Source organism: Aythya marila (assembly GCF_965140915.1).
Source record: "Aythya marila genome assembly, chromosome: 1".
Taxonomy (NCBI): domain Eukaryota; kingdom Metazoa; phylum Chordata; class Aves; order Anseriformes; family Anatidae; genus Aythya; species Aythya marila.
This window is the reverse complement of record NC_139042.1, coordinates 16,587,988-16,615,902: the sequence shown is the minus strand read 5'-3', so window position 1 is coordinate 16,615,902 and position 27,915 is coordinate 16,587,988. Positions and strand designations below refer to the sequence as shown.

The window sequence follows — 27,915 nt, the reverse complement described above, 5'->3', positions numbered from 1 at the left end:
TTGATGTGTGGGCCATTCAGTAGATAAGGAGTTGGCTTGAAGGCCACACCCAGAAAGTGGTGGTCAATGGCTCTATGCCCAAGTGGAGGCCGATGACAAGTGATGTCCATCAAGGGTCTGTCCTGGGACCAGTGCTGTTTAATATCTTTATCAATGACATAGATGGTGGGATTGAGTGCACCCTCAGCAAGTTTGCAGATGACACCTAGCTGAGTGGTGCAGTTAATACAACACAAAGGGATGGCATCCAAAGGGACCCAAACAAGCATGAGAAGTAGGCCCACGTGAACCTAAAGAGGTTGCAGGGTGTTGCACCTGTGCTGGGGCAATCCCAGACAGGAGTACAGACTGGAAGAAGAACTCATTGAGAGCTGCCCTGCAGAGAAGGACTTGGGGGTTCTGGTGAATGGAAGGCTTGACATGAGCCAGCAGTGTGTGCCTGCAGCCCAGAAGGCCAACTGCATCCTGGGCTGCATCAACAGAGGGTGGCCAGCAGATGGAGGGAGGGGATTGTGCCCCTGTGCTCTGCCCTTGTGAGGCCCCACCTAGAGTGCTGTGTCCTGGTCTGGAGCCCCCACCACTAGAAGGATGTGGGGCTGTTAGAGTGGGTCCAGAGGAGGGTCACGAAGACTATCAAGGCGCTGGAGCACCTCTCCTATGAAGAAAGGCTGAAAGAGCTGGGGTTGCTCAGCCTAAAGAAGAGAAGGCTCCAGGGAGACCTCATTGCAGCCTTTCAGTCCTTAAACAGGACTTATAAAAAAGATGGAGAGCATCTCTTTGCTCAATCACATAATGACAGAACAAGGGGAGATGGTTTTAAACTAAAAGAGTGAAGATTTAGATTAGAGGTTAGGAGGAAATTCTTTACTCAGAGGGTGGTGAGGCACTGGAACAGGTTGCCAAGAGAGGTTGTGGATGCCCCATCCCTGGAGGTGTTCAAGAACAGATTGGACGAGGACCTGGGCAACCTGGTCTAGTGGGTGCAATCCCTGCCAATGCGAGGGATGTTGGATTAGATGCCTTCTAACCCGAGGCATTCTATGACATTCTACAATATAAGCATTGGATCAGCAACAGAACCAGTCATGAGAGATGACTACATACGCTATTAATTGCTGCTGAGCACTAGAAACAGGCCTAGAGAGTGAAAGAATTAGTGTTCTGGACTCAACAACTACATTATTTGTATTTCTGTGGGTTTTACTGTGGACAGTCTTTTGCCCAGTCCCATGGACTTGTTGCCTTTTGGAGGCTGAAGTTTAGCAGCGTAACTTCTGGAGAGCAGTCTGGTCTCCAAGGCTGTTCTTTTAGGGTTTGCTTCTGAAGTGCAGTCCTAAATGAAATTAAAACACTATTATAGACCCATCTCATCTGAATCTAAGATTTTACTTAAACAATTAAATGATGCATTAATTTTGCTATTAATTATTGAACTATGAACTTTTCATCCTTTTCTGTGCAGGCTCCAATTTCAATGTGAAAGTTGCAGAAAATTAGTTCAAACGAACACTAATCTTTCAAGAAAATCTGTGAATGCTTATTCCTGAATCCTGAAACACCTTGCTGGAGTGTCTGCAAACAGAAGTCTTAAATTTTGGATATACCACTGATCCTAGCAGCCTAGCTATATGTTTAGTATGCAGGCTTTTCAATTGTCTTCTCCAGACGTGTATCTTGCCAGCTCCTGTACAGATAAATGGGCACCCAGGGCTTGATTCAGGTGTCTATGCTATGTCATCTAGTATGACTGTGGTACTCTAAAGCACATCAGAAGTCTTCACAGGGCTAGCAGGAAGTGTGGGAGACCTGTGCTCTTTTGGAGCAGCAGTCGGAAGCCAAGAGTGATACGACAGAGCACCTCAAATGTTAATACCAATGCGTCATCCAATGAATTAAACCTTCTCATCAGGTTCTGAATGCCTACGTTTTATGCTTTGTGGCACCATGACTATTAGATATGTAAGTCCTTACTTATACGTCACCCTGAAACTCATGCAATTAGCAATGCTGAAAACAGTAGTGTATGACTGTGAAATACGACTGCGTGCTACTGCAACATAAAATAACACCTTATGGTGATGAAGATTCACCATGCAATCAAATGAGTGGTTAGTAGGGATTTGTCATGTTCATGACTGTCAAAGTGTCTTTTTTGCTTATGCCTTTTTCATGTGTATCCTCTGTTGGTGGCTATTATCTGTTATTATTATTATTTTTAATAAAGGAAACCTCCCTCAGTTTAATAACCCTTCACTAATATGCAAATTTGCAGTGTCTTATTTACAGTATCATAGTTCTAGTGCTGGATTCTGAGTCTTGCCTACCTCATTTTTTTTTTATTTTTTTTTTTTCTGGTTAGCAGCAGTTTACTGTTTTACTAAAATGATTTATTCTACAAACAAACAAACAAACAAACAAACAAAACCCACCGTTTTTAAAATACAGTGTCATTAGTATTCTGTTAAAATTAGAGTACATTTTTTCCCTTGCTAGGACATTTGCTTCATAAATCAACCACTGAGATACTGAGTAATAGCTTCTTAGTGTTTGTAATAATCTAAAATAAATGTATGAACATCACGAAGATTGAAGACTTCTGTGATGCTCTTTGGACATCCTTTAGTGATATAAGAAGTCTGTGCAAAGATTTTTTAAACATGTTTGGTCTTTAAAATATGTTTTCTAAAAGCAGAACATCCATTCATTTGCTTCAGTTTGGCTTTTCCTCAGCCTAGTATTGATTTTAGTGAAGTACTGTTACCCATCAGTAGATCTGTTAGATTTAAGTACCTCCTTGAAGCTTGGCATATGCTTACATGTTTCTCTGAGAAGGGATGAATTGTCCTGAATACACCAAAACTTAAGGATTTGACCACTGATAATATTATTTCCTCTGTGTTGACTCTTCCATCAACTGGACAGATCAGAACATGTTTAAATTATTTCCTACAGAAAATATAATAGAATTTTTGTTATGACTAGCAAGTGATAGGCTCAAATCACTAGTCAATCTTTGTTATTAATGACAGAATCAAACAGAACAGCATGTTTGGAAAGTGTCAGGCTGGCATATTTCATTTTCTATGAAGAGTAAATGGAGTGAGACACTTATTTGTGGCATACTTCACTTCCACAGCAAAACCAAATAATGGTGACATTTAAAAAATATATTTTTGCAATAATACCATTACAAAATCATCTAGGCTTGATATGAGTAGCAGAGACTATAATGAATCCTTATTGTTATCTATGGGAATATCGGTTTAGTTTTAGAGGAGATAAACTGCAATACATTTGTTAAATGTACCATAAAAACACTGTTAACCAAGGTTTTTATTTTTCCTTTGTAGCAGCCTGGTTTGATGAATTTTCTTGATTAGCTCAGGAGAACTTTATATTAAAATTAGGTGAGTCTTGCAAGCAAAGCTAGTAACATGTTCAGAGTAATTACAGATTGGTTAATATGGGGAATTAGCAGATCTATCAGCTAGGAAGAGGTATCATTTGCTTATTTAATTTTATTTACTTCATACCCAAGATCATGGTAACTGGCTCATTAGTGAGCTTAGAAAGAACTTATCATTGCCCAAAATATTTACTTTGTTTTGTTGCTTGTCCCATGCTTGTGATACCTTTCCTCTGCTGTATGTGCACATGAGAGCAGAACCACCACGCAGAGTCACTCCCTTGCACCCTGAAGGGCCCACTTGGGAGTGGGCTGCCCCTGCTCCACTAGGGGAAAGGCAAAGAGGGTTCTGCCAGACCTGACCTGCTCTGACAAGTTGTCAGAGGGATGACCTGGGAGAAGTGCCTGGGCTCCCGGGGAGAGGGGACAGAGAGGAGTCCAAAATGAGCCCTTTGTTGCAAGGCTGAGAAGCAATAGGAAATGCAGACTGCAAGGGCATCGTTGGAAATGTCTCATATTTCTGGAAGCGAGGGCATAAATCAGAGCAAGAAGAGAAAAGACAAAGACAATTTAGGACCTAGAAACCAGAATTCCCTTGGAAAGACAGATGTGAATTTAATCCCTATGGACCGATGACAGCTAGAGCCCACATCTATTCAGGCAAGCATCCAGCAAGAGTGCTATGTAAAACACTGCATAACGACCACCCCTGCCATATATTTCAAATAGGGGTGTCTGAGAGTGAGAAATCAGTGCTGTCCATGCCAGCAGGTATACTCAAAGGGTACCTGTCCTGTGAGGCTCTGCAGGGCTAGAGGCTGGGCTTTACTGCTTTTCTGAGTCCCAGGGTATCTTAGGAGGTTGGCCACTATGGGTCCCAGCTGAAGCACCCCTGTGATGTGTATGCAGGAACCTGCAATGTGTTTAGGACCAACAGGGAGATGTGCAGGGAGCTTATGGTCTCCTGCCTACTGTGTGACTCCAACCTCCTATCTTGCAGATTAGGACTTGTGCTGAAGGGATGCTAAGTCCTCTTTTAGGTATCTAAATCCTTTCTTTGAAGCTGGATCTTGATTCTGTTTGGCTAATCAGAATAATAATAAAAGAATCACAGAGACTATGACTTTGTGTAGATCACTTCTCAAAAGCTGCAGTCTTTGTGGAATAGAGAGAAAACATATGCTGACAAAAAACAACTTGGTTCAGTTCTGTAAATCAGTGACAGCAGGACAACAAAGGGATGTTATAATAAAATCAGTCTGTACTTTGTAATATAGTTCCCATCATGCAGCCCATACTATAAATGGCAGGCTACTGAACGACATTCTCCATGTTGTCATGCATTTTAACTCCCTAATTAGGCTATTCAATTTGAACTACAGAACCAGCAGTCTCTGGATTTTTAAACCCCTTGGCTAATGGAATAGATGGCTTCAGCATTGTCCTAGGAGACAAAAGACATGCTACAGGCTGTGCCAAATTAACTCCATTTCTTTAATTTAAGGGGCACACACTTGCTGCTGTATGAAACCTAGTATGAAATTGGACATGGTTGGCTAACAGTAATGATATAATTTCTCATTTTTGCTTTATTATGGCTGCTAAGTACAAATTTACCTTCAGAGTTCAGTCAAGAGGAAAAATATCGACAATATTAGCATCTGAGGGAAAGTATATTTATTCTTTTAGCAATTCTTTTTCTTCGTTAGTTGCTTTTTGAAGAGACTTAGTTTAAAGAAAATTAATTGTTCCTTTTCTATGGCTGCAGAGATTATATTTTATAATTTTTCTTTGAGCATTTATAATCTTTTAATGGCTGTTTTTTTCCAGACAATGTGACAATAATTGCTAGATTAAAAAAAGAACAGTTTGATCAAGCTTGAATGCTGGTTTGATCCTTTTTTCATTGAAGTCAAAGAGACTTCTTCAATAAGAAAAGAGCTAGAGTTGGAATTTGCTCTATGATTGTTTTCTCCTGCCAAATCCTCTTTCACTCATCCAAAACAAAGAAGAATTCTACATTCAATCACAATTCAATAAATTTGGCATAACTGAATTGACTGAGTGGGTTTATATTTTTTATAGATCTGTATAAATGAGAGAAGTATTTGTCCTAGTTCGATTAATGCTTCTTGTTAGGGAGGCAATGTACTATATAATTGGCCCTATCAATAAGACTTTCTCAGTATTAACTTATTTTTTAGTCTATGTATGGAAACAGAGGGAATATATCATATTCTCTAACACACATGAAAGGTACAGTATCCCAGAAAAAAAAAGTTTTCCTTTGGCTGGAGCTTTTCATCTTTCATCCTTAAATTAAAAAATAGCAACAAAGTGCTAATGGATATTGCTATCCATTGCTCATTTGCTGTTGCTTAACTGTCCTAGGTGTTGTGACTGCTGACAGAATCGTAACTGTTTGAAGGGTTGAATGCTAAAATAAGAGGTATACACAAGGTGTCTATTTTTTATAGCACCCACAAGATGCTATAGATAGAAGGTCTAGGAACACAGCATTTGCATCTTAGACAACTCACAGTTGTCTAATAAAGTGGAAAGTGAAAAATGAGATGATGATAACAGATAAAAGAAAAGCAAAATTAGTAAAAATTTCCATGCTTATAGTTACATTGAAGGTGGATTTTTGCTTGAAAAAAAAAGGTATTGTTTAGATAACATGTTCTGTGCTATAGTCAAAAGAAAACAGAAAAGGAGAGGGTCTTTTCTGGACAGAGCAGGGTGTCAACATAAAATCTTGGAAAGAACCGCTTATATTGTTTAACTTTGTGGAAAATCAGTTTTGAGTGGGTGCTGTGATAATCTGGGAGCTCACAGGCAATCTTATTTGCTACATTCTAGAGCCAAGAACTTACTTGGCATGGATTTTTCATATGAACTTTGACATATTTATTTTTACTGCAGTATCTCCAAACAAGAAAGGACCATGCTTAGACCATGCTTAGAAATCTAGAATATATTATAGCAATAAAAAAGGGACAAAGATAATGTTGTTCTGGTAAGTTCTGATATACAAAATAACTAAGGCTGACACTGATTTTTCTTCTTCATGCCTCTTTCATTTTTGGCAGATCTCTTTATAATTTAGCTCTTTGGTTCTTTTACATCTCTATATGCACGTGTTCCAAGAATTTGTGCAACGTTAATTAAGCTTGTATGTCCTTCCTGATGTTATTTGTGAGGGAAGAGCCATTACTGCTTATTATTTAGATATTATAACACTTTCAGGAAGCTTAAACTATTCATCTTTACAAAAGGAGTACAAAATTTAATTCTGATTTGAGCATACCATTTCAAACCACCTTGGTTCTCATTAGGGTTTTGATAATCTAATGTTAGATTCATTACCATCTAAAATTATTGCAATCTGCTGCCTTTTGTTTTGATTCAAAGTCCATAATTGTGCCACATGATGTCAGTAATTACTGAGGCTGCTTTCGGAAGATATGCAAAGATATGGGAAGAAAAGATGATCAAGAGAAGTTTAGATTTGTTACATTACTGTACAAGTGCGTCAGAAACTACATTTTATTAGTATATCTGTTTACACTTGATATTGCGTAGGTTCCAGAAAAGGAGGAATTATGCTGGAAAATTAGGAAAACAAATTAAATATAGTCTTGAATCATCCAAGATAGAAAGGGAAGGACTCCTAGACACATTCAGCTTATCGTATTGAATCCTTCTTTATTCCACTTTCTTTTAAAGACAATATGTGCACTTCCCTCTATGGAATCTGATCTTCTGTGGAAAACAATAAAACAAACACTCATACTTGTTGAAAATGAAAAAAAAATGTTACTGACTCCAAAGTATGTTACAGATTATATAATTTAAAACACACAAAAATGTTTACTGTTCCTAATTAGAAATCCAATTTACTAATTTTGTCCCTTCTTCTTAAATGAATAAGGCAGTCTTTCTGCCCAAAGAGGAAAATAAAATAAATTTCATTTCTGCTCTTTGATTTCATATTTCTTATCATGACCACATCACTCTTGATATGAAATTCTGCAAAGAATATAAAGGTGAAATACAAATATTATATATATATATACACACAAAATAAATATAGATATGAATATATAAATATATGTTATATAAATATATATAGATATATGTATATATATGTATATATATATATCTTGGCATGCCAGTACTTATGACCATCTTCCTTGTAGAGGCACGTGTTCTCTTAGAGTCAAATGAGACTTGTTCTTAGAGTAACTGGAAACAGTCTCTGGCTAGAGAAGCAATAGAGAAGATCTTGTGCTTTTTAGTTGCAGATCCACTAAAAGGGCTTTCTATGCTCTGCAATTGGAAGTAGAAAGTAGGAGAATTATGTAAAATGTCAGAATTCTGGAGAACATTCATACTTCTCAGGGCACTTAAAATTAAGTATTAAAGAAAATCAATCTGAAACTTGGTAAGAAAGGTTTTTCCTTTTGTCTTTTGCTTGAAGAAAGGAAAAAGCTTCAAGTCTGATGGCAGTTCACAGTCAATTTGTGGAAGGGGCTATAAATCAAGTGCTGCTTTATTACACCACTGTACATTTGGAATAAGTTGGGTTTCTGCAGCGGGCAGTATTTTAAATTCATACTGCTGAAAATGAAGTCAAGACTTTTCCTGAAATCACTATCTTAAGGGGAAAAATGGAAAGATAGAGTTTAATAATATGAAGAAAAAAAAAAAAGAGAAAATAAATGTTTAAATCAAATGTCAAGAGATTACAATAAATAAACTAGGATTACTAGTCTTCTTTAGTCCTGGTTTAAGCACTGCCAGTTATTGTCAATGATATGAAAAAAAAAAAAAAGGAAAAAAAGAATCAAGGCAGGCTTTGGAGAGAAGTATGAAAACTGAATAGTGTTAGAAAAGCAAGTTCCCTTTCCAGATTAAAGAGGTTTTTTTTTTTTGTTTTTTTTTTTGTTTTTTTTTTTCCCAAACAATATAGAGAGCAGATTGTTGGTGATTTGGTGTTGGTGATTTGGTGTTGGTGATTTGGTGCTGTTTCACCAATATGTGAGAAAAGATATTTGGAAATTGGCCTTGGATCACATGGAGAAGTCAGTAAGCAAAGACATGAAACTAGGTTTTCTGAAAGCATTAGGAAACCCTGAAATGCTATGAGCCAGAGTAAAAACTCTTCACTTCCACTGTTGAACAAAGACTAACAACAGTAGTCTCACTGAAGAGTTCAACATCTGCTTTTATAAGAAGGGGGAAGCAATTAAAAAACAAAACAAAACAAACAAAACAAAACAAAACAACAACAACAAAAAAACCTGCATTCAAACAAAGTTGAGAACCTCTCACTGCAAAGCTTAACATGGGGAAAAAAGCTGGGTGTTCCTGTGCCAGAGCTCCCTGTGTAAATTTGTTGTTAGCATCCTATGGCTGAGTATTTTGTTTTCTACCTATGTCACTTTGAATTCCTGATCTTTTCCTCCCCATCTCAAGCAGCAGCTTTTAGGACTTCTTCAGGATAGCTCTCGGAAGAAAACTAAGAAACAAAAACATCCAGAAAACTCACAGAAACAAGCACTTTCCCTCAGCAACAAAATACATCAGCAGCCATAGGGACATCTGGTATTGATTGGTCAATAGCAGATAAAGGGCACAGGAGTAGGAGGACCACAGGCTAATCTAATATGGCTAATTTTGTACAGTAATCATTGTGTTATCACGGTATCAACACAAAAGTACCTTATCAGTCTCTTTTTAAAAAGAATACATAGTATTCCAAAGATGATGTATAAAAGAAAGCACAGAAAGATCATTACTTCTGTGTTAGGATATCGGCATGGCTTGTCAAAAAGCATGTAAAGCTAATACAGCTTGCCAGAGACAGGCTGTTCCTGGAACTAACTGTTTAACCAGAATAACAGCATAGTGGCAGCAGCACAAGAAAGCATGTCACGTAATGTTTCTGGTTCGACTAAGAAAAGTATAGTCTGATAGATGTAGGTGTGGATGTGAACAGCAGCCACGATGGAGCAGAGGAGGGGGAGGTTACTTTGGTGTTGCATCGTACAGCAGAAGAAACTGAGTCAGGTCCTGTTAGCAGTATGGCAGTAAGGTTTGCTAAAGAATATCCAGTGGAAAGGAGTGTCCAGACCTTGAGACGGATTTTTTGTAAGCATGCTGTGCTCCATCAGGAAAGAAAGATTTCTGTTCTTCTTGGCCCAAATATCGCAAAGCAATATATAATCAAAACATTTACAACCCAAACCTAATTTCAATCTGATAATATCAAACTATCAGTTAATTCCATTTTCGTAGCCTGTTTATTAGGAAATATGCATTCAAGTAATACATTTCCACTTTTTTTGTTGTTTGTTTTTTGTTTTGTTTTTTTACTATAACTATGAGAAACTATTTCTACTAGTCAGAGCTCATAGTATAGTGCCTCAAGCGGACAGTGTGATCCTTTAATGCCCCTTATTTATCACAAATAATCCAAACTTCAATTTCCTTAACCAGAGAGAGTTCTGCCATGTCATTTTTCTTTTTTCTTTTTCCTTCAAAACCTAATATTACAACATTTTTTCAAATTTTTGAGACAAACAAAAATCACTGTATGCAGTGTTTTCCTCTCAACAAGATTGAAAGTGTTTGTTTCAATAAGGATAAGCCTATTTGTTTTAATTTTTATCACTTTATTTATACTCATGATGGAATTAAAGAGATTCGAATTTGAGCCCACATGGATACATATTTTATTTCAGCATTTGGTTTAGTTAATGTATACCCATGAAATATTTTGCTTTCCTTGAATGTCCTGACAGAAAAAGATATAATGCCAGAATATTTATGACCACCGTCTGTCACTATAAGTATTAAGGACACACCTACCAGTGTTATCTCAGGGATGGACTGTATTTGAAGGCAACTGAAGAGTTAGTTAAAGTCAACATTGTTGGATCTGTGTAGCTGTAACAGCTTTGAATATGAAAATATCACCAAATGTGACAAAAAGTGAAGTTAAAAATATATTTCTCAGATATATTGCTGATTACAATTCTCACTCCAGAAGGATTAGTTTGCAGGTTGATTACTAATGAACTTCAATGTTAGGGTTATTTCTGGAAGATTTAGTGTATTGCAAACTAAAATGTTTGTAACAATCTTGTATCTCTAAAGCTTATCCTTTCTTCTGTACTTTTAGTTTAATCTGGTTTTAGTACAAGATTAGGAACTTAATCTAACAAGTAGGTCCTCATAATAACAGGTTAAATGATTAGGCACTGTGAGTCAGCTATGTTTTTGTCCTTCTTGTGTGAAGTCCAGACAATCCTCCTGACTGTGGTGATTTACACATGAGAAACTGAGATTTAATGTTGCTCTGCAATGGAATTTAGCTTTCTGGTGATCTGAAGTTAGCAACACAGCTCTGGGAATATGAAAGCTCTTCTCTGGCAAGCTTTCACAGAACAGACTTTAATTTTTCTGTTGACTTCACTTGTTAGCTGCTTGTATGAAATACAAGCATTAGGATGTTGTAAACATTCATGACAAGCAGAGATGGTGTATTCTATGTATGGTCATCAACGTTCAAATAGTACATAATCTTGTAGCATAGAGAAGAGCCTGTGGTAGACTTTTCTCTATTAGATTTGTCTGTTTAGCAATTTATGTTACTAGGTCAGGATTTTTGCTGTGAGAACCTAGCTATAATTGAAGTACCTTGGTGACCTGTGGTCATTTAAAATATTTCAGATGTGTTTTGTGTGAAAAATAAAGGTATTTTAGATTGATTGAGGGGCCATCAACCAAAGCAGAAGGGAGAAGAATAGATTTTATTCTTTTGTCTTCTCACAAATCACTAATCCATCAGAATGAGTTTTGGTAAACAATACCTTGTTTTTTTTGCTCATTGAGCAAATGGTGTTATTTCCTTTGTGTGGGAAGAATTGGGGGAAAATGTTACACTGTTTGGCTCTCACAAATGTTATCAGAGAGTTGTTTATGCCAGACTATTTCAATTTATTATAATAAACTTGCACAATATATTCATATTGTATATATCAGTAGATATAACCCAGAATCTTGTTTCCTCCAATAAAATGAATGAAATACAAAATGCATGAATGTATTTTGATCATTTTAGAAAGGAGGGATTTTCCACTTATTTACAACTACCTGTCCTAGAATGTGCTGCCATCAGTAACAGCCTCCCCATTAGCTTCATCTAACTCATATTAGGCCTTTTCATTGCTATGGATCAAGAGCACCTCTCCCGGAGAGCCAGGCATTTTTAAAGCTGTTGGAAACCTTCTTTAAACAAAAGAATTCTGTCTTGTGGGAGCATTTGTGTCTTAACAAAGAAACAGACAGTGGTTGGTCTGCTTTTCTGTTCCATTTCTTCTTACCTGAAACTGGGAAATTGTCTTCATTTTCTCTCTTCTCCTCAGTGAATGTGAATTGTCTAATTTACAAGACATGTTAATACAGGAACAGTTTCTCCTTTTTTAAAAAAGTCAGATGATCTCTGAATAATCCCATTGATTTAAATCAAAAGACTGCTGCAGTGTGATTAAGAACTACTAAATTTTCCTGTTACTTATTTTGGTGATTATTCTTTTGATGGAATACTGTGCACGAATAGATTATTTAGGAGAATTGGCTTATTTTTACTTATAATGACTTTATAAATATACCATATGATCACACACAAGAAGCTGAGGTCCTGTCTTTTGTATTCTCAGTGCATCAACCAGTGTCATTTTGGGGGTCAGAACTTTATTTCATAGAATCTTCAGAATGCAGTAACATTTAATATTCCTTAAAGTATTGTACATACTCCTAATACTTCAGTAAGAGATCATGCAAAATTATAAAATGATTGAAATTAAGCATTCTGTAGGACATCATGTCTAGCCAAATATTTCAACTTACATTTGAAAACTAGGGAAAGATTTATTTTTCTTTTGTGTTTGTGTTATTTTGAGTACCAGTCAATACAGTCAATACTCAGAAGAGAGTATGGGTTGGGATTTCCAGTGTAAATGTAAGAAAAAATCTACATTTCAGCATACCACTACAGTCTCAGTGCAAATTAATTGAAGACAAAAGAGTGTATTACTAGGCCTTGTTGCTTGTAGATCATGACTTCTGTTCAAGGAGTTGAGTGTTTATGAACATGCCTGTGTGTGTAAATGAAATAAGCCTATCCTATATAATTTTATGTGAGTTGGTGTCAGGCTGTATAAAGCAAAACACAAATAAAGAAGGAAAATGCAGTGCAACTAGTGAAAACACATGTGCCAGAAGTAGGTACCATAGAGAGTTACAAAGCAGCCTTATGGCGAATCATCACCACAGAAGGCTGCAGACTTCCAGGCAAATAAATTTCCGACAAGAGTATCTGTTTTCTTTCAGACTCTTCTCATGGGGTCTTTTTCACAAGAGATTCTGGGACAAGATCCCTTGTTTTTTATTCCAAGAGCTATTAAAGGAGAAGCTGCAAACAGCCCCTGCTCCTATGACCAGGGTTCAGTCAGGGTCTTTAATAACCCCGACAAGGGCTGGGGAGAGGCCCTGGGGGAAGCTTGCTGGTGACACTACAAAGCACACACTGCTGGATTACAGCTAAGGATGTTGTTAGGAATCTGTTTTCTGCAACATTTCAGGATGTAGTGCTGGTTGTAAACAGCATGATGAGCAGGAGGATCATCAGCCCTTTCCATTTTCATCAACAACATTACATCTAGCCTGGATATATCTGGAAAACTTTTGTCAGTCACCCGCCTTGAGTAGTCCATGCCATGTAACTGTTTGCGACTTTGCAAACATTGCTTTCTATCTCCATCAGACAGCATGGAGGACTGTTTGTTAAGTTTGATTGTCTTTGTTGAGATGAGGTATGTAACGAGGCTGCTGAATGTGGAGCAGTAATATAATCAGCGCCCTGCTCTCAGCAGTGGCAGGATGACTTCAGCTCCTGGAGGAATTCCCTTCAGATTTTCATGCACTTAGACTTCAGAAGGACCTTTTTATAATATTTTTTTTTCATTCATATATACCTATATAAATGTATTTACAACACAATACAGTGGGACCTGTTAAAAAATTTTCCACCCAATAGTGTGGGGGGACTCAGAAGTCATGAATAAGAAGTGAAGTGCTCCTGACTCTTCTGAAGGGAACAGCAATACAGTGGGTGAGATTTTGAAAGGCACCTCGATCCTGTTCTTAAAACTGACTTTTGACATCAGGATTTTATGCTTAAAGGCTTTAGTACTCAAAGAATCGTAGAAGTAAAAATGCTGATTGGAGTGCTCCAAATTAGCTCCAAATTAGGTGCAGGTCAGGTTTTGTATAAACAGCATGAAGTTGGTCCTGTCAGTGTTTGTTCAGACAGCTTCAAAATAGCTTCACTTGGTCTTTCAGCCTGTGAAGGGTAAGCTGGCCCCAATCCAGTAGCCAGGTAGCAGTGTTAGCATCATGCTGTGCTTGAGCAAATATTTTCTGCTTCTCAGCAGGGCTCTTCAGCTGAGGCAGAGTACTGTTCTAAGGCAGTCCTGTGGCTGCTGGGCTGTGGGCTGCGGTCTGCCCACTCACAGCAAGTACTGACCAAATGTGCAAACCTCCCCTGAGGTATCTGTGGACAGAAATCTGCAAGCTGACTGGGAGTTTCCGAAGGCAGCAGTTCTTAACATTTATAGGCTGATCACTTCCCTCCTTTGCTCTAACAGCTGGACCTCCCATTTGCATCCTCACACTTGCTCCAGCCCTTTGCACTTGAAGGACCAAGCTACCTCTGGGCTTTGGTGGCCCCTAGGCAGCAATGCTGTGCAGATAAAACCTTGGGGACAACTTTGTGTTTCTCCCTCCTTGTCAGCCTGGGTCATAGAAACACACTTTAACTGCTTTCTTCATCTTGCACTAGAATAGTAAGGTAACTGAGACTGTCTTGATTTTAAAATACCACATTTCACCTAATTAATTTAATTTCCTTTGTTACTATTTCAAGGAAAAATGAATTAGTTGCATTGAACAAAATGGAAGCTAAGCAAATATTTTAACACATACAGACGTGCATATTCACTACATCCTGGCTGTTCCTTCTCGCATTCCATATTCTAATTATAACTAAGTTAAAGGCATTTGCTTTTTATTTCTTGATGGGTTATAAAAAAAATGCATTGTGGAATTTTGGAACTATTCACAGAATCACAGAATTGAAGGGGTTGGAAGGGACCTTGAAAGATCATTGGGTCCAACCCCCCCGCCAAAGCAGGTTCCTTAATGCGTTCTTCCCAAATTCAGATCTTTTACATGGCCTGAAAGAGATTCCATGGGAAGATTATGTTTTACTGGTTCAGGTCAAATATAGTAACTAAAGAAAGTTGTGGATGAAAGGTCTACTCATGGTACAATACATTGTGTTGAACATGCTGAAAGAAATTTAATCATCTTAAGAAAAATACAGAAAATTTAATTTTAAAGGTCTGGTACAATTCCTACTAAAATCAGCTAGATGTATTTACAGTGACCTCAATGAAAGCTGGAATGGCTCTTTCTAATTATATCTAACATCAGAATGATTGAACTGGGAACAGCAGAAATTTCTTGTCATGGTGTTCTGAAAATTCTTACTGCAACAAAAGATCAGAATTGATTCATCTCAATATCAGATTCTAATGGTAAAGTCTTTTATCAAAGCTGAAAAAGTACTTGATATATGGAGTAATAAAGAGAAAAACAAAGTAAAAATAACATTAGATAACTCTACCTCTAATCAGTTTTCTTGGTGTGGTGCTGGCAGGAATTTGGAGCAGATTTATATATTTAAGATGAAATAGAACAGAGAAGGAGTTGGAACATACAAATCCTAAAGGAGAAAAATGTCTGCGAGCTAGATATTGAATGGTCTAAAAGATCTTTTAATCACAGGATTTTAAAGATACCTAGACTGGTAATGAAACTTCACATCTACTAATGGTTGCTATATATACCTGTTCTGCACAGATCAAAGGGGAAAGCTACTTCTACCGCTCATTGTCTGCTGTTCTCATGAATACACAGATATTCTCCATTAACCATTTCCCTACATTTTGTTAAAAAACAATTTCCACAAAGAAATAAATTAACCTGGAAAGGAAAGATATTTAGCAAAGGATACCACAGAATGAGCAGGAGCACTTTCTGATAGCAGGTCAGCTTAGATAGCTGGGATGGGTCATGTTCAAATGAGAAGCTTTTGCTAGGAGCTGCTGACCACTAATGGAATGATTAGGTGTAGGACTGATTTGTGCACCTGTGTGGTGTTTTTACCCTGCTGGGCTGCTGAACACCACCACAACCGCTCTCTCAATCCTGCTCCTCAAAGGAAAAGGGGGAGAAAATACAATGGTAAGAGCTTAAGGGTTGAGATAAGGACAGAGAGATCACTCGACAACTCTCGTCATGGCCAAAACAGACTCAGCATAGGGAGATTCATGTAATTTATTGTCAAATGATGGCAGACCAGTGCAGTGAGAACTAAAAGCAAACTAAAAACACCTTTCCCCCCACCCACCCCCTTCCAAATTCTCCCCCCAAGCTGCAGTCTTCACCGCACCTTCGTGGTCACTCACTGCCCCTGCTCCCCCTGGGGGAGCATCCCACGGGATGCCCTCCTTCCCGAACTGAGCCTGCGGGGGCTGCCCACAGGCTGCAGCTCTTCAGGAACTGTTCCCACACAGCTCCGTCCCACAGGGTCCATCCCCCAGGAGCAAACTGCTCCAGCACGGGTCCCCCACGGGTGGGCGGCAGCTCCCCCCAGACCCCCTGCTCCTGTGTGGGCTCCTCTCCACGGGCTGCAGCTCCGGCCCGGGGCCTGCTCCTGCAGGGGCTCTCTGTGGACCGCAGCCTCCTCCAGGCCCTATCCACCTGCTCCACCGGGGGCTCCTCCACCAATGGGGGGGCTGCAGCGTGGAGATCTGCTCCATGTGGGACCCGTGGGCTGCAGGGGGACAGCCTGCTCCACCAGGGGCCTGTCCACGGGCCGCAGGGGAACTTGTGCTGCCTTGTGTCTGGAGCACCTCCTGCCCTCCTGCTGCACTCCCCTTGGGGGCTGCAGGGCTGCTTCTCTCTCAGCTCTCACCCCTCTCTCCCAGCTGCTGTAGCACAGCAGATTTCCCCTTCCTTCAATCTGCTCTCCCAGAGGCCCAACCAGCATCATTCACGGCTGGGCTCCGGCCAGCAGTGGGTCCCTTTTGGAGCCATCTGGAGCTGGCTCTGATCTGATGTGGGACAGCTGCTGGGCTGTGCTCACAGAGGCCACCCCCACATACCCCCTGCTACCAAAACCTTGCCACGTAAACCAAATATACAAGCTGCTCTAATCTTGTGGTGAAAACTGTAGGAACTAGTCCCGGAAGTAACAGTTCTCTGGCAAATGTGAGCCTTTCTGTTGCCTTCAGAGTGCACTGGCAAGTTCCTCTGTAATTCTGCTTGGTTGACATCAATAGGTCAAATGACACTAAAAATGTGTCTTTAACAAACTTACAACTAACAGTTGTCAGTTATAAAGGCATTTGCAGGCATAAGGTGATTTAAGTTTTGATCACATGAATGCATGAAGCCTTTCTGGTTTCAACCAGGTAGATAGTCTTGGTGGTGTTACTTGTGTCATTCTGAGTCAGTGGAAAAGGAATGGTGCGATTTGGTGTGTTTGAACATTTAGAAAGAAAAGGCCCAATTCAGAGTAGGGTGTCCAGCATACTTTCATCTCCTTAAGTTTTTTCCACTGACATGATCGTACACTGCTGTATGGCAACTGTACCAGTAAAAAAAAAAAAAAAAAGAAAAAGGAAGGCCTGGATGTATGGAAAAGGATGAATTTTAAGCTGCAGGAAGAACTGAGCCACTGAGCCCCTCCTTAAGTTTCTTTCAGTCAGCTACGACTGTTGTTGCATAGTTCAAATATTCTTAACTTTTTGTTAAATAATTCAAAATGAATTGAAAGGTCTTTGATGCTGGGTTTGAGTGATGCAAACAAAAGATAAAAATAAAATGACATGTTTTTTTCAAAATCCCTTTGAAATGCAATCAAATTATTCTTATTAATTTATATTTGAAGTATATCATAAAAAGATTTCTCTATGATTGCTTTGACCTTTTGTTAAATTGTGTCAAGTGGAATGTACTGGGTATTTACCATGCCCTGGGTGCTGGTCACTACACTATTCTGTGTGATAATTTCCAAAAAAAAAGAGGAAGTACTTAATGACGATATGTTATCATCTATTATGAAGTGGGATTCTTTGCTCTTAATTCAGCACATCCAGAGCTGTCTGTTTAAAGGTAGATATGCTAAGGAGCTGATGAACACAATCAAAGCCAGAGGTGAGCCACAACTTTGCCACTATGTGTGTAAAGTTTACCCCCATGGACACCCACACAGGTGCTGGCCAGGCTGTGGTACAGCTCTTGGATTTGCTCCTGGGGCAGGAGCTGTGGAGTTTTCACATCCTCTCCAGGAGTCAGAAAGTGAAATCATGGTTCCTGGCTAAGCAAAATATATTAATATGTTTCTTTGAGGCTTATAATTTTACGACAAGATATACCAGATTTTCTTTTAACTGAGTACATTTTAAGAGTTACTCACAGAAGAAACCTTTGGAAGTCAGAAGAAACCTCAGGAAGTCAATGACTATTACAAATGATAATCCATAAAGTTCTGTTAATGTCCTTCAAATAGGAGAAGAAAAAAAAGACAAGAAAAGCATTGTATTAGATACCATACCTATTAAATTGGCATAATTATTTCAGGTATAATAATTGCAACAAATATGATTTTTTACCTCTGTGAATTTGGCAAACTGAACATGCATTTATATGCGTCATCTTCCACCTCACTGCCTTACCAGACTGAGACATGTTTGAACCGAAGAACCAACTTTTCAGAAAGCTTTAATGACTTTATCAAATGCTATGTTCTTGTTTTCTCATTCTCCATCCCTTTTTAAAAATGGAAAGAAAAATGTAACAAAAATAACCCATTTTTCTCTCAGGAAAGACTTATTATACAAAGTAGTTTAACATATGTTCATTGGAAACATAGTTTAATTCTATTCCTTTTATCTTACTTAAACACAGAGAGAATATTAAATATGAGAATTTTCTCTTAAAATTTTGTTGGTTTGGCCATGTTGTAACCAAACTGTGATGGGATCATTAGTACAAAACACTGAATTTTTCTTTGGTTGAAATGCAAAATTAATACAAATGTGTGGTTTGAGGGTCTCCTGTTTGGAACATGTTTATAGCTACCACAGTTCTCAGAGTTCTTGTTGAGAAGTAGGTCTTCTGGTTTTCTGGAGTCTTCTTAAAAGGCTTTTGGCTGACTTAGAGTTACATGAAAAAAACTGTGAAATAACCCATAAGCTGGAGCCTCCTCAGAATCTACAGCTCACAGCAGTTAATCCTTCTGTCTACTTTAAACGTTATATCAAGAATATAAATCTCAGTGAGTAGTTGCATGGGGCTTCTCAAGTCCATAACTTCAGGAGCTATGTGCTGGTCTAAGAGCAGAATCCTTACTGTTTCTACAACCATAATCCATGAAAAAGCTAGGCCAGTTCTACTGGGTTGCTAAGTGCTAAAAAAAAAAATCTGATCAGAGGATTTGGAGAAGAATCTCATGCTAAACAAATGGTTGTTTCCCAGAAAACTGTTTTCATTGCTCTGTTCCTGACAAAGAGATTATTATTATTATTATTATTTTTTTTAACCCTGATGCTGTAAGTTTGTAACCCTATCTTGTTAGAATAAGGTGGATAGCATTACATCTGCATTGCATATCCCGTCTTTTAATGAAGTAGCTGAGAGATGTGTTATTGATATCTAAGAAACTACTATGCTAATCCAAGTGTGTGAGACCTAACAGCAGTTTTAAGGGATTAAGTTAAGTTTTGTACTTTACGATTAAGTAAAGTTTCATACAAAGTACAACATTCATGCTGCCATTCTATATTTATGAAGTATCTAACACACATAAAATGTTAAATTTACTCCCTTTGGTTTAGGTACTGCTGCATATTACGTAACACCCCAGGGACTTCTATAAATAACCAAAAATTTTTAACAGTCACTTTGCTGCTGTGTGGAATCATGTTCTTTTGACAATGCATTGAGCTGGAAATCCAAGCTCATAAGCAAATGCTCAGGGTTCTGCTTCAACAAGAACCTGAGAACCTCCTGGGTTGTGCTGAGCAAACTGCCTCATTTATGCAGTTGCACTAAGCGTCGACTGAAAAAATATTATATATTTTTTTTCATTTCTGTGGAGATGATATATATATATATATATTCTTTTTCAACATAAGATATATATATTGGAAGCTGATATTTTGTTGTGATTCATTTATTGAATTTAGATGCTTTCTTTGTGCCTACAGATAAGATCTGGTTTTCATTTGAATCTGATTTTTTTCTTATTCCCACGAATCTTTCTTCACAGTTAGTTCTACTGCCTGTTACTTTGATTTACCCCACTCTACAAGCAGAACTGGAGTATTGGGAAGGTTCACAGAATCACAGAATCACAGAATTTCTAGGTTGGAAGAGACCTCAAGATCATCGAGTCCAACCTCTGACCTAACGCTAACAGTCCCCACTAAACCATATCCCTAAGCTCTACATCTAAACGTCTTTTGAAGACTTCCAGGGATAAATGGTTGTAATGACTTTTCGTAGTTCTTTTGAATATTTCCAAGGAGAGAAACTCCACAACCTCCCTGGGCAACCTCTTCCAGTGCTTCATCACCCACATAGTAAAGAAATGCTTCCTGATATCCAGAGGGAACCTCCTGTGTGCCAGTTCATGCCCCTTCTTATTTTGTGACTGGGCACCATTGAAAAGAGCCTGACTCCTTTCTCTTTGTGCACTCCCTTCAGGTATTTATAGACATTGATAAGATCATGCCCTACCTGAGGTTTCTCTTCTCTAGGCTGAAGCATCCCAGTTCTCTTGGCCAAACATAGAATCATAGACTACCCTGAGATGGAAGGAAACCACAAAGAAGGGTCACAGGAGAGGTGCCACAATTTCTTCATCATCTTTGTGGTTCTCTACTGGACACTGTCTGGTATGTCCATGTGTCTCTTGTACTGGGGAGCCCAGAACTGAATACAGTACTCCAGATGTGGCCTCATCAGTGCTGAGTAGAGGGGAAGGATCATCTCTCTCAACCTTCTGGCAGCACTCCTCTTAATGCAGACCAGGGTACCATTAGCTTTCTTTGCCACAAGGATACATTGCTAGATCATGTTGAGCGTGGTGTCCACCACGAACACCAAGTCCTTCTCTATAAAGTTTTTCCCATTGGATGTGTACAAACACAAAACAATCTGTCTTCTTTGCATTAGCTCTTAGTATGTTTGAAGAATTTCATATCCCAATCCTGAGACTTTTCTTCTCTGGGGTAAAACATTTGTGTTTTCTTTTTTTTTTTTTTTTTTTTTTCCTTTTTTTTTTTCCTTTTTTTTTTTAAATGTCATATTTTCTAGACATTTCATCAAATTCATACGGACTATCTCCAATTGATCCATCTCTTTATTTCTTTCTTTAAGTGTTGTGCCAAACATTAACAGATTCATCCATCTGGGACCTGAACACTGGTGGTCAGAGGAGGATTACTTCCTATGTTTTGCAAGCTATGTAATTGTTTATATAGCCTTGTAAAATGTTTTCATTCTTAATGACAGCATGACTTGTTGGCTTACATTCTTATCCTCTACTCTGTAGACTCCGAGACATCTTCTTAGAAACTGTTATTCTGCATTTATTTTTGTATTTGATTATTTCTGTCTTAGTTTATTCATTGCCCTTGTTTGGAATCCCGTTCTTAGCCCATTTCTCCAATTTAAGAGATTTTTTGAATTTCATTGTCTTCGTTGTAGTTGCAGCCATTCTTCTAAATGCATCACCTGGAAACATGCCAACCAGAGTCATTATTTTGTTTTTGACAAGTTACTGTCTTCCTTGTGCAGTGCTCACGAAATTCTCTTAACCCCCTAACTGCTTAAATACTTTGGAATATCTTGCTGTAAATGTCCATAAGACACTGTCATATATCCAAGAGGGTATTCAAAGAAGTGAACACAGCTGGTTTAGATTTTAGTCTAGCAGCTAATTCACCTTTCTAGAAGTTACCTTATACTTTCATTCTCGATATGAAGTAATGGTCTTTTTTTTTTTTTTTTTTTTTAATGAGCTTTTGTTATTTTCTTTTTACCTTGAAATGTGTGATGGTGTCCAGGCTTCTTTGTCATAAGCTGATTTTCCCTCAGGTACCCCAATCCTCTAATTAATAATATGCCTTTTAAAAAAGAAGGTCTGTTTATTGTCATTGATTTTGTTCATTGAGTGAAGTCAAACATGTGAGTGCAACTGTTTATAAAAGTGTGACACAGCACTCTGAGTTTCCTAACCCAGTCCTAATAAGAAAAGAACCCTAAAAACAGAAAGCTTTTATAACAATTCAGAAAGGATTATGTACTGATCAAAGTCAGAGCAGAAGCTCCACTGAAATTTGTGGGAAGATTGCAGAGGCTGCAGAATACAGGCCAGGCCTAACAGCAAAGAAAATTAATTCTTAAACCCTTGGGTCTTTCTCAAAAATACTGCCTCATGTTCCCATTAGTATTTTGCAGATGATCTATACTTAATCGTAGTGTGGTGTGAACCAAGAGCTTGCAGAGCTGGAATGATGTGTACCTGTTGAGGTAGCTGTTGGTGTACAGCACAGCAGGAGACTGTCTCATGTTGTCAAACAGCAGCTTTAGTCTGCCAGTGTTCGCTGGGTGGGTCTTTTGGGAGAGGAAGGCTGGAAGAGTTCTGGAGCATCAGGGACTTTTCTTTGTGTGCTCCATTTTCTTTGCAGTGGGTTTGCAGTGAGAGTAAAACAGCAACATTTATTATTATTATTATTTATTTCCTGGAGCTACTTAGGATTTCACAGCAATGTAATCCTGTAAAACATTAGATGCAGTTGCTCATTTCAAAATGTTTCCTATTCCATTATACCACTAGATCAGAAATTGTCCTCTGAAAACAGTGGAATTATTCTCATTTTATTCTGTGAGAAGATAATTAAAGAGACAGGAAAGCAATAAAATGTAGTGGTAATGAAATATAACAGATGACAGAAGTGTTTCAATCTTTCCTTGCTTACAATAAAGATAGATGATGTAATCCTGGTTGCCTGTAGGCTTATGGTCTGGGTGTAGAGCTGTCCAGCTCTGGGGAGCTGCCTAGAAGTGCAACTTGCTATGGCTAACTTCAAGAAAACCCCGTGTTCCATTTTGTTCAGTTATACTTCGAGATACAGAGAAGTGGTGAGGCACTCCAAAGGAAAGAAAGAAGATTTTGCTGGATCATAGCTGCAGTTCAAAGCTCACTATAATAGGTCTGAATTATCTCTGAAACTTCTTTGGAAGGGAGAGGACTTTGTAAAGACTGAGCAGAAGGATGTAGTCTTTGCTATTCTCTGTTGCTGTGCCTTGTGAAGGTGTGTCTCCCCAGGTAAGCTGGGACAACTTTTTTTCTGCATATCCTCTTGAAGAGGTTAGCAGGATAGTCTGAAAAAATAAAAAAAAAAAAAAAAGAAAGAAAAAAGAAACAACCAACATCAAAAATCACTAAAATCACTAATATGACATGCAAAGAATGATAGAAAGTATCAACAATTCCTGTTAAGCAGCGCAAATGATAAAAATCTTCAGAGAGTAAAGTCTAAATAACATTGAACATTTGACGCTGTCCTGTTTCAGCTGAGATGGAGTTAATTTTTTCCATGGAGGCTGGTATGGTGTTGTGTTCTGGATTTAGGAGAAAAATAATGTTAGTAACACATTGATTTTTTTAGTTGTTGCAGAGCAGCACTCACACAGAGCCAAGGACTGTCCAGCTCCTGGTGCTGCCCTGCTAGCAAGGTACCTGGAGTTGCACAAGGAGCTGGGAGGGGACACAGCCAGGAGCTGGCCAAAGGGATGTCCTAATCATAGGACATCCCTTTTTCCCTAATCATAGGGAACAATAAAACTGGGAGGGCTGGCTGGGGGGCAGCCACTGCTGTGGGACTAGCTAGCAATCACTCAGCAGGTAGTAAGCAATCACATTATGCATCACTTACTTTGTATATTCTTTATTATTATTATCATCATCATCATCATCATTATCATTATCATTATTATTGTCATCATCATCCCTTCCTTTTCTTTCCTGTTAAACTATCTCTATCTCAACCCATGAGTTTTACCTTTTCTTTTCCAGTTCCCCATCCAAATGTGGCTGTGTAGTACTTAGCTTTCTGCTGGGTTAAACTGCAACAGACACTTTTAGGAAACTGAGCAGTTCCTTCATAGATGTTTCTCAACATGATGTAGAAACCCTCAACCCTGTTGAGGCAGGGGCTCAGCTCACTTGGGCAGAGAACAGGCTATTATTAGTTAGGCATTTTACAGAACTGCCCTTGTCTTTCACTGATTCTCAGGCAGAAGTCTCAAAATGTGTTATACGGAGGTCGATATCATTGTTCCTGCTGTGCTGAAAGCATAAATAAGCACTCAGAGTTGATAATTTGCCTGGGGTTACCCAGAGGCAGAGCAGAGGACTCTGGAGTGTCCGCTTACTGCGTTAGTCACTTGATCAGTGTTCCTGGGGAAGAAGCCACTCAGGGATGGTTGGCACAATATATTCACACAGATAGAGATCACATCAAAGAGTTTAACACCTAAAATTGACAAAAGAGAAGCAGGAGCACAGAGGGGTGCATTAATTTTCTTCTAGTCTCACAGCAGGTTGTGAGGAGAAGTACGGCTCCAAGCCAGGTGGCTTGCCTTGCTGACAGGTCAGGCAAACCAGGGGCTGTGGTCACACTCTTACCTTCTGAACTGACAGCCTCTTTTCACCTGGAGGTGGAAAAGAGAAGTGATAATATGGGGTACATTTATTTTGTACACGGGTGATGTTCTAGACATAAATAAAAAAGAAAAACTCTCTGGAAAGGGTCAAAAAGTAAGAAGAAAATATAGAAATCTAGATAATGTAGGAATATTATGTATTTCACATTTAGCAATTTGCACTTCAGAGTTAAAACAATTTCGCGTGTCCTTTGACAGCATGAGGCTGCATGCATGAAGAAAGCATCTATTTCCCTTATGTGTTAAGAAGGGAGCCATATGTTTTAAAAATTAAAAAGAACAATTAGTCTTGGAGCAGTAAAATCTGCCCAGCTAGGTAGCTGATCAGCTTCCTCCCAGAGATTGCTCTCCCAGAACAAAGTTTAGGAAGTAAGGCTTAGAAATGTAGATATTAGTAGGTATGTGGGAATATAAATTTGGGAAATTGATAATTTTTAATTTCTTTTATTTTCTTGTATTTGCTGAGTTCCATGGCTGACATCAGAAGTTGCATGTGCTGGGTTGCTGGCAGGATAGGGTATGCTTCAATGGAAGCAGAGAGACATGGGGACAGGATAGGCTTGTCCTCATATTGGCAGTAGGATCTGCAATAACAGCATATTACTTGATGTAGTAAATTCCTAATAGAAACAGGAGCTTCCCTACTTCTCCCCCAAACACAGAAGGTCCCATGCAGGAGTAGCTGTCAACACAGCAGGAGCTTCCAGACCTCTGGATGCTTAAATCACATTGCTATTACAGATACCTCTGGGTTCTCTGCCTGAGGTTTTCCTATTTTGCTTAGAGGGATAATGGATGGAAGGCGGATTAAATGTTGAATCATGTGAAGATGAGAAAATGTCTGCATGAAGCATGAAAGTATGACTGGAGGAGACCTTTTTGTTTCAGGAGGGATTTTGTGGAATATAAAAATACAGAATTAAGACATTATGGTGCCTAACACTTATGAGAATTCTTTGCTTAGATGCACGAAGTGTGTTTGTTGCATCTGTTTTGACTCTGAGATCCTTGGGTTAAAGACTGTATTTTTTTAGGTCACCTAGTTCAGTACTGCCCTGCTCTTTGTGTACTCCTGGAATGAAAACATTGACAGTGAATATGGTTCATGGCCAAGATTATGGGAGGCTGTGTTTACAAAGATGGCTACTTTACCCTATTTAATTCTTTTCTGCTTAAGCAAAATATGTTTATCTTATTTATTTATTTATTTATAATTCTATTATCCGGTGAAAAAATAGTGCCATAACTGACAGATTCTCTTGTGTGACCTGAGTAAGTTGATAAAAATCAGAATGTATGTAGCCCCAAACTTGAAATATATAATTACAGTTGAGTTTCATTGTGCATTTCCATCTGGTATTGAACTGGTGCTGAACTGCTGTCTTGGTGCAAATGGTAACAAGCAAGGACCTCATTCATTATCAATCACTGGACATCATTCAAAAGATGGGACGCCTTGCCATTTAGCAGGCAAATGCAAAATCAGTAAAACAGTGCAATGGACCCCTCGATCTTTTCTGGTACTCCTTTCTTACTGTTCCTTCTTCTGATCTGCAAATACAAATTATACAGATCTGTGTCAGCAAGAAATCTGCAAACTCTAACAGAATATCACTCTTCAAGTACTCTGCATATAAAAGAAGGCAAATAGAAATAGGAGCACTAGTGCACTTTTTCCGTGCCATTCATTATTTTATAGAATTCTTTCTCATGTCTGTTCTTATTTTACTACTCAATGGCATGGCCACATTTGAATTAGTACCTGTTTGCTGAAAAAGAACTACTTCACTATTTAACTGGTTTGCTTTCAGATGGTTGTATCTTTCTTTTCATTTTATAGTTTTAGAATTTGTATCTAATTAACAGAGAAGAAGCTATTCTGGAATTTGGATTTAAGACGAGGTACATTCTAGGAGCAAAACTTAGAAACAGTATTTCTGAGAAATACATGTAATTGTGATTGCTTTCATATTTAATTGGGCTGGAATTGAGTCTGACATCTGATTTGGGAATATTTTTGTGTGAGTATAGGATATTTTATGACTCACCTTAGTGGGTAGACTATGTGAGTCTCATTACTTGAATAGGTGTTATAAGAGTAGATCATTTTATCTGAAGAGTAAATAGGGGAAAGGTAGAATGGAGATCCACCTATAAGCTGATTTTTACTTTTCTAAAGTATTTTTATTTTTATTTTTTTAGGTGATGGAAATTAAAGGACAAATGATTCATGTGCCAGAATCAAATTCAATTTTGTTTCTGGGATCCCCCTGTGTGGACAAGCTGGATGAACTGATGGGCCGAGGCCTCCACCTTTCAGACATTCCTATCCACGATGCTACTCGCGATGTCATACTGGTTGGGGAGCAAGCGAAGGCCCAGGATGGCTTGAAAAAACGAATGGATAAGCTGAAGGCAACACTAGAATGCACACACCAAGCCCTGGAAGAGGAGAAAAAGAAAACAGTAGATCTCCTTATTTCTATTTTCCCTGAAGAAGTGGCTCAGCAATTGTGGCAGGGGCAGCAGGTTCAGGCCAGGAAATTTGATGATGTCACCATGCTCTTTTCAGACATTGTTGGCTTCACTGCCATCTGCGCACAGTGCACACCCATGCAGGTCATCAGCATGCTGAATGAACTCTACACACGGTTTGACCATCAGTGTGGATTCCTGGACATCTACAAGGTAACAGCTCAAGCTCTAAGTTAGAAAAATCTAATTGAAATTGAGATAGAAAAACTTACCAGTAGCCACCTTCTTAAATTACAGACTTTGCCTATAAAAATGGGAAAGGCAATTATTTTTTCACAGGAAAAAATAAATTTGAAATATATCCACTGAAGATCAAATACTTTGATAATGAGAAGTCGTTGTGGTTCTCCCATAGGAATATATGCCATATTGCTGTTTTCTTACAGGGACATACACCTCCTGTGTTATAGTCTGGTTATATAGTCTTGTTTCCTTTAAATGACACATTGGTCATAGTAAGGGTGATGAAGTCCATAGTGATGATCCTAGCCCAAAATGCATCTCCTGGAAGGCACTCAAATATTTTCTATTTCAGTGGAAACCTGAATGTTTTCAGTTTCAGACACTTATATTTTCGATAAATTAATTCTATTAATTTATTTTTATTAATTTATTATTAATTTATTATTTTCCATAAATTAGAAATTTTCATAAAGAACAAGGCATTCACTTAAAAAGATGGTAATAAAGGATTTAAACTTCCACTGAAAACAAGGAAGAAGACAGCTGTTTTCCATTTTAGTGATTTTACCATGCATGGCAGTTGAACACCACTACAAATCTCATTCCCTGTCCTAAAAGAAAGCGGAGGAGAAAATATGAGGGAAAGGGCTCAAGGGCTGAAATAGGGACAGGAAGATCACTCAACAGTTACTATCATGGGCAAAACACACTCAACATAGGGAGATTAGTATAATTTATTGCATTTGACCAGCAGACTAGAGCAGTGAGAAATAAAAAACTAAAAACACCTTCACCCCTGCTCAAAAGCCAAATGACATACTAGAAGAGGGCTACAACAGAAGGTAGTGACCATC

General features: G+C 38.4%; 1 protein-coding gene across 1 annotated transcript in view; it reads left to right on the top strand.

Moving 5' to 3' along the window:
• The window catches only part of GUCY1A2 (guanylate cyclase 1 soluble subunit alpha 2), a 172,120-nt gene that overhangs the window by 63,787 nt on the left and 80,418 nt on the right, over nt 1-27,915 (top strand). Inside the window, exon 5 of the mRNA XM_082762492.1 lies at nt 26,546-27,031. Within this exon, the coding sequence (XP_082618618.1) occupies nt 26,546-27,031 (486 nt within the window). The remainder of the gene's footprint in view (nt 1-26,545; nt 27,032-27,915) is intronic.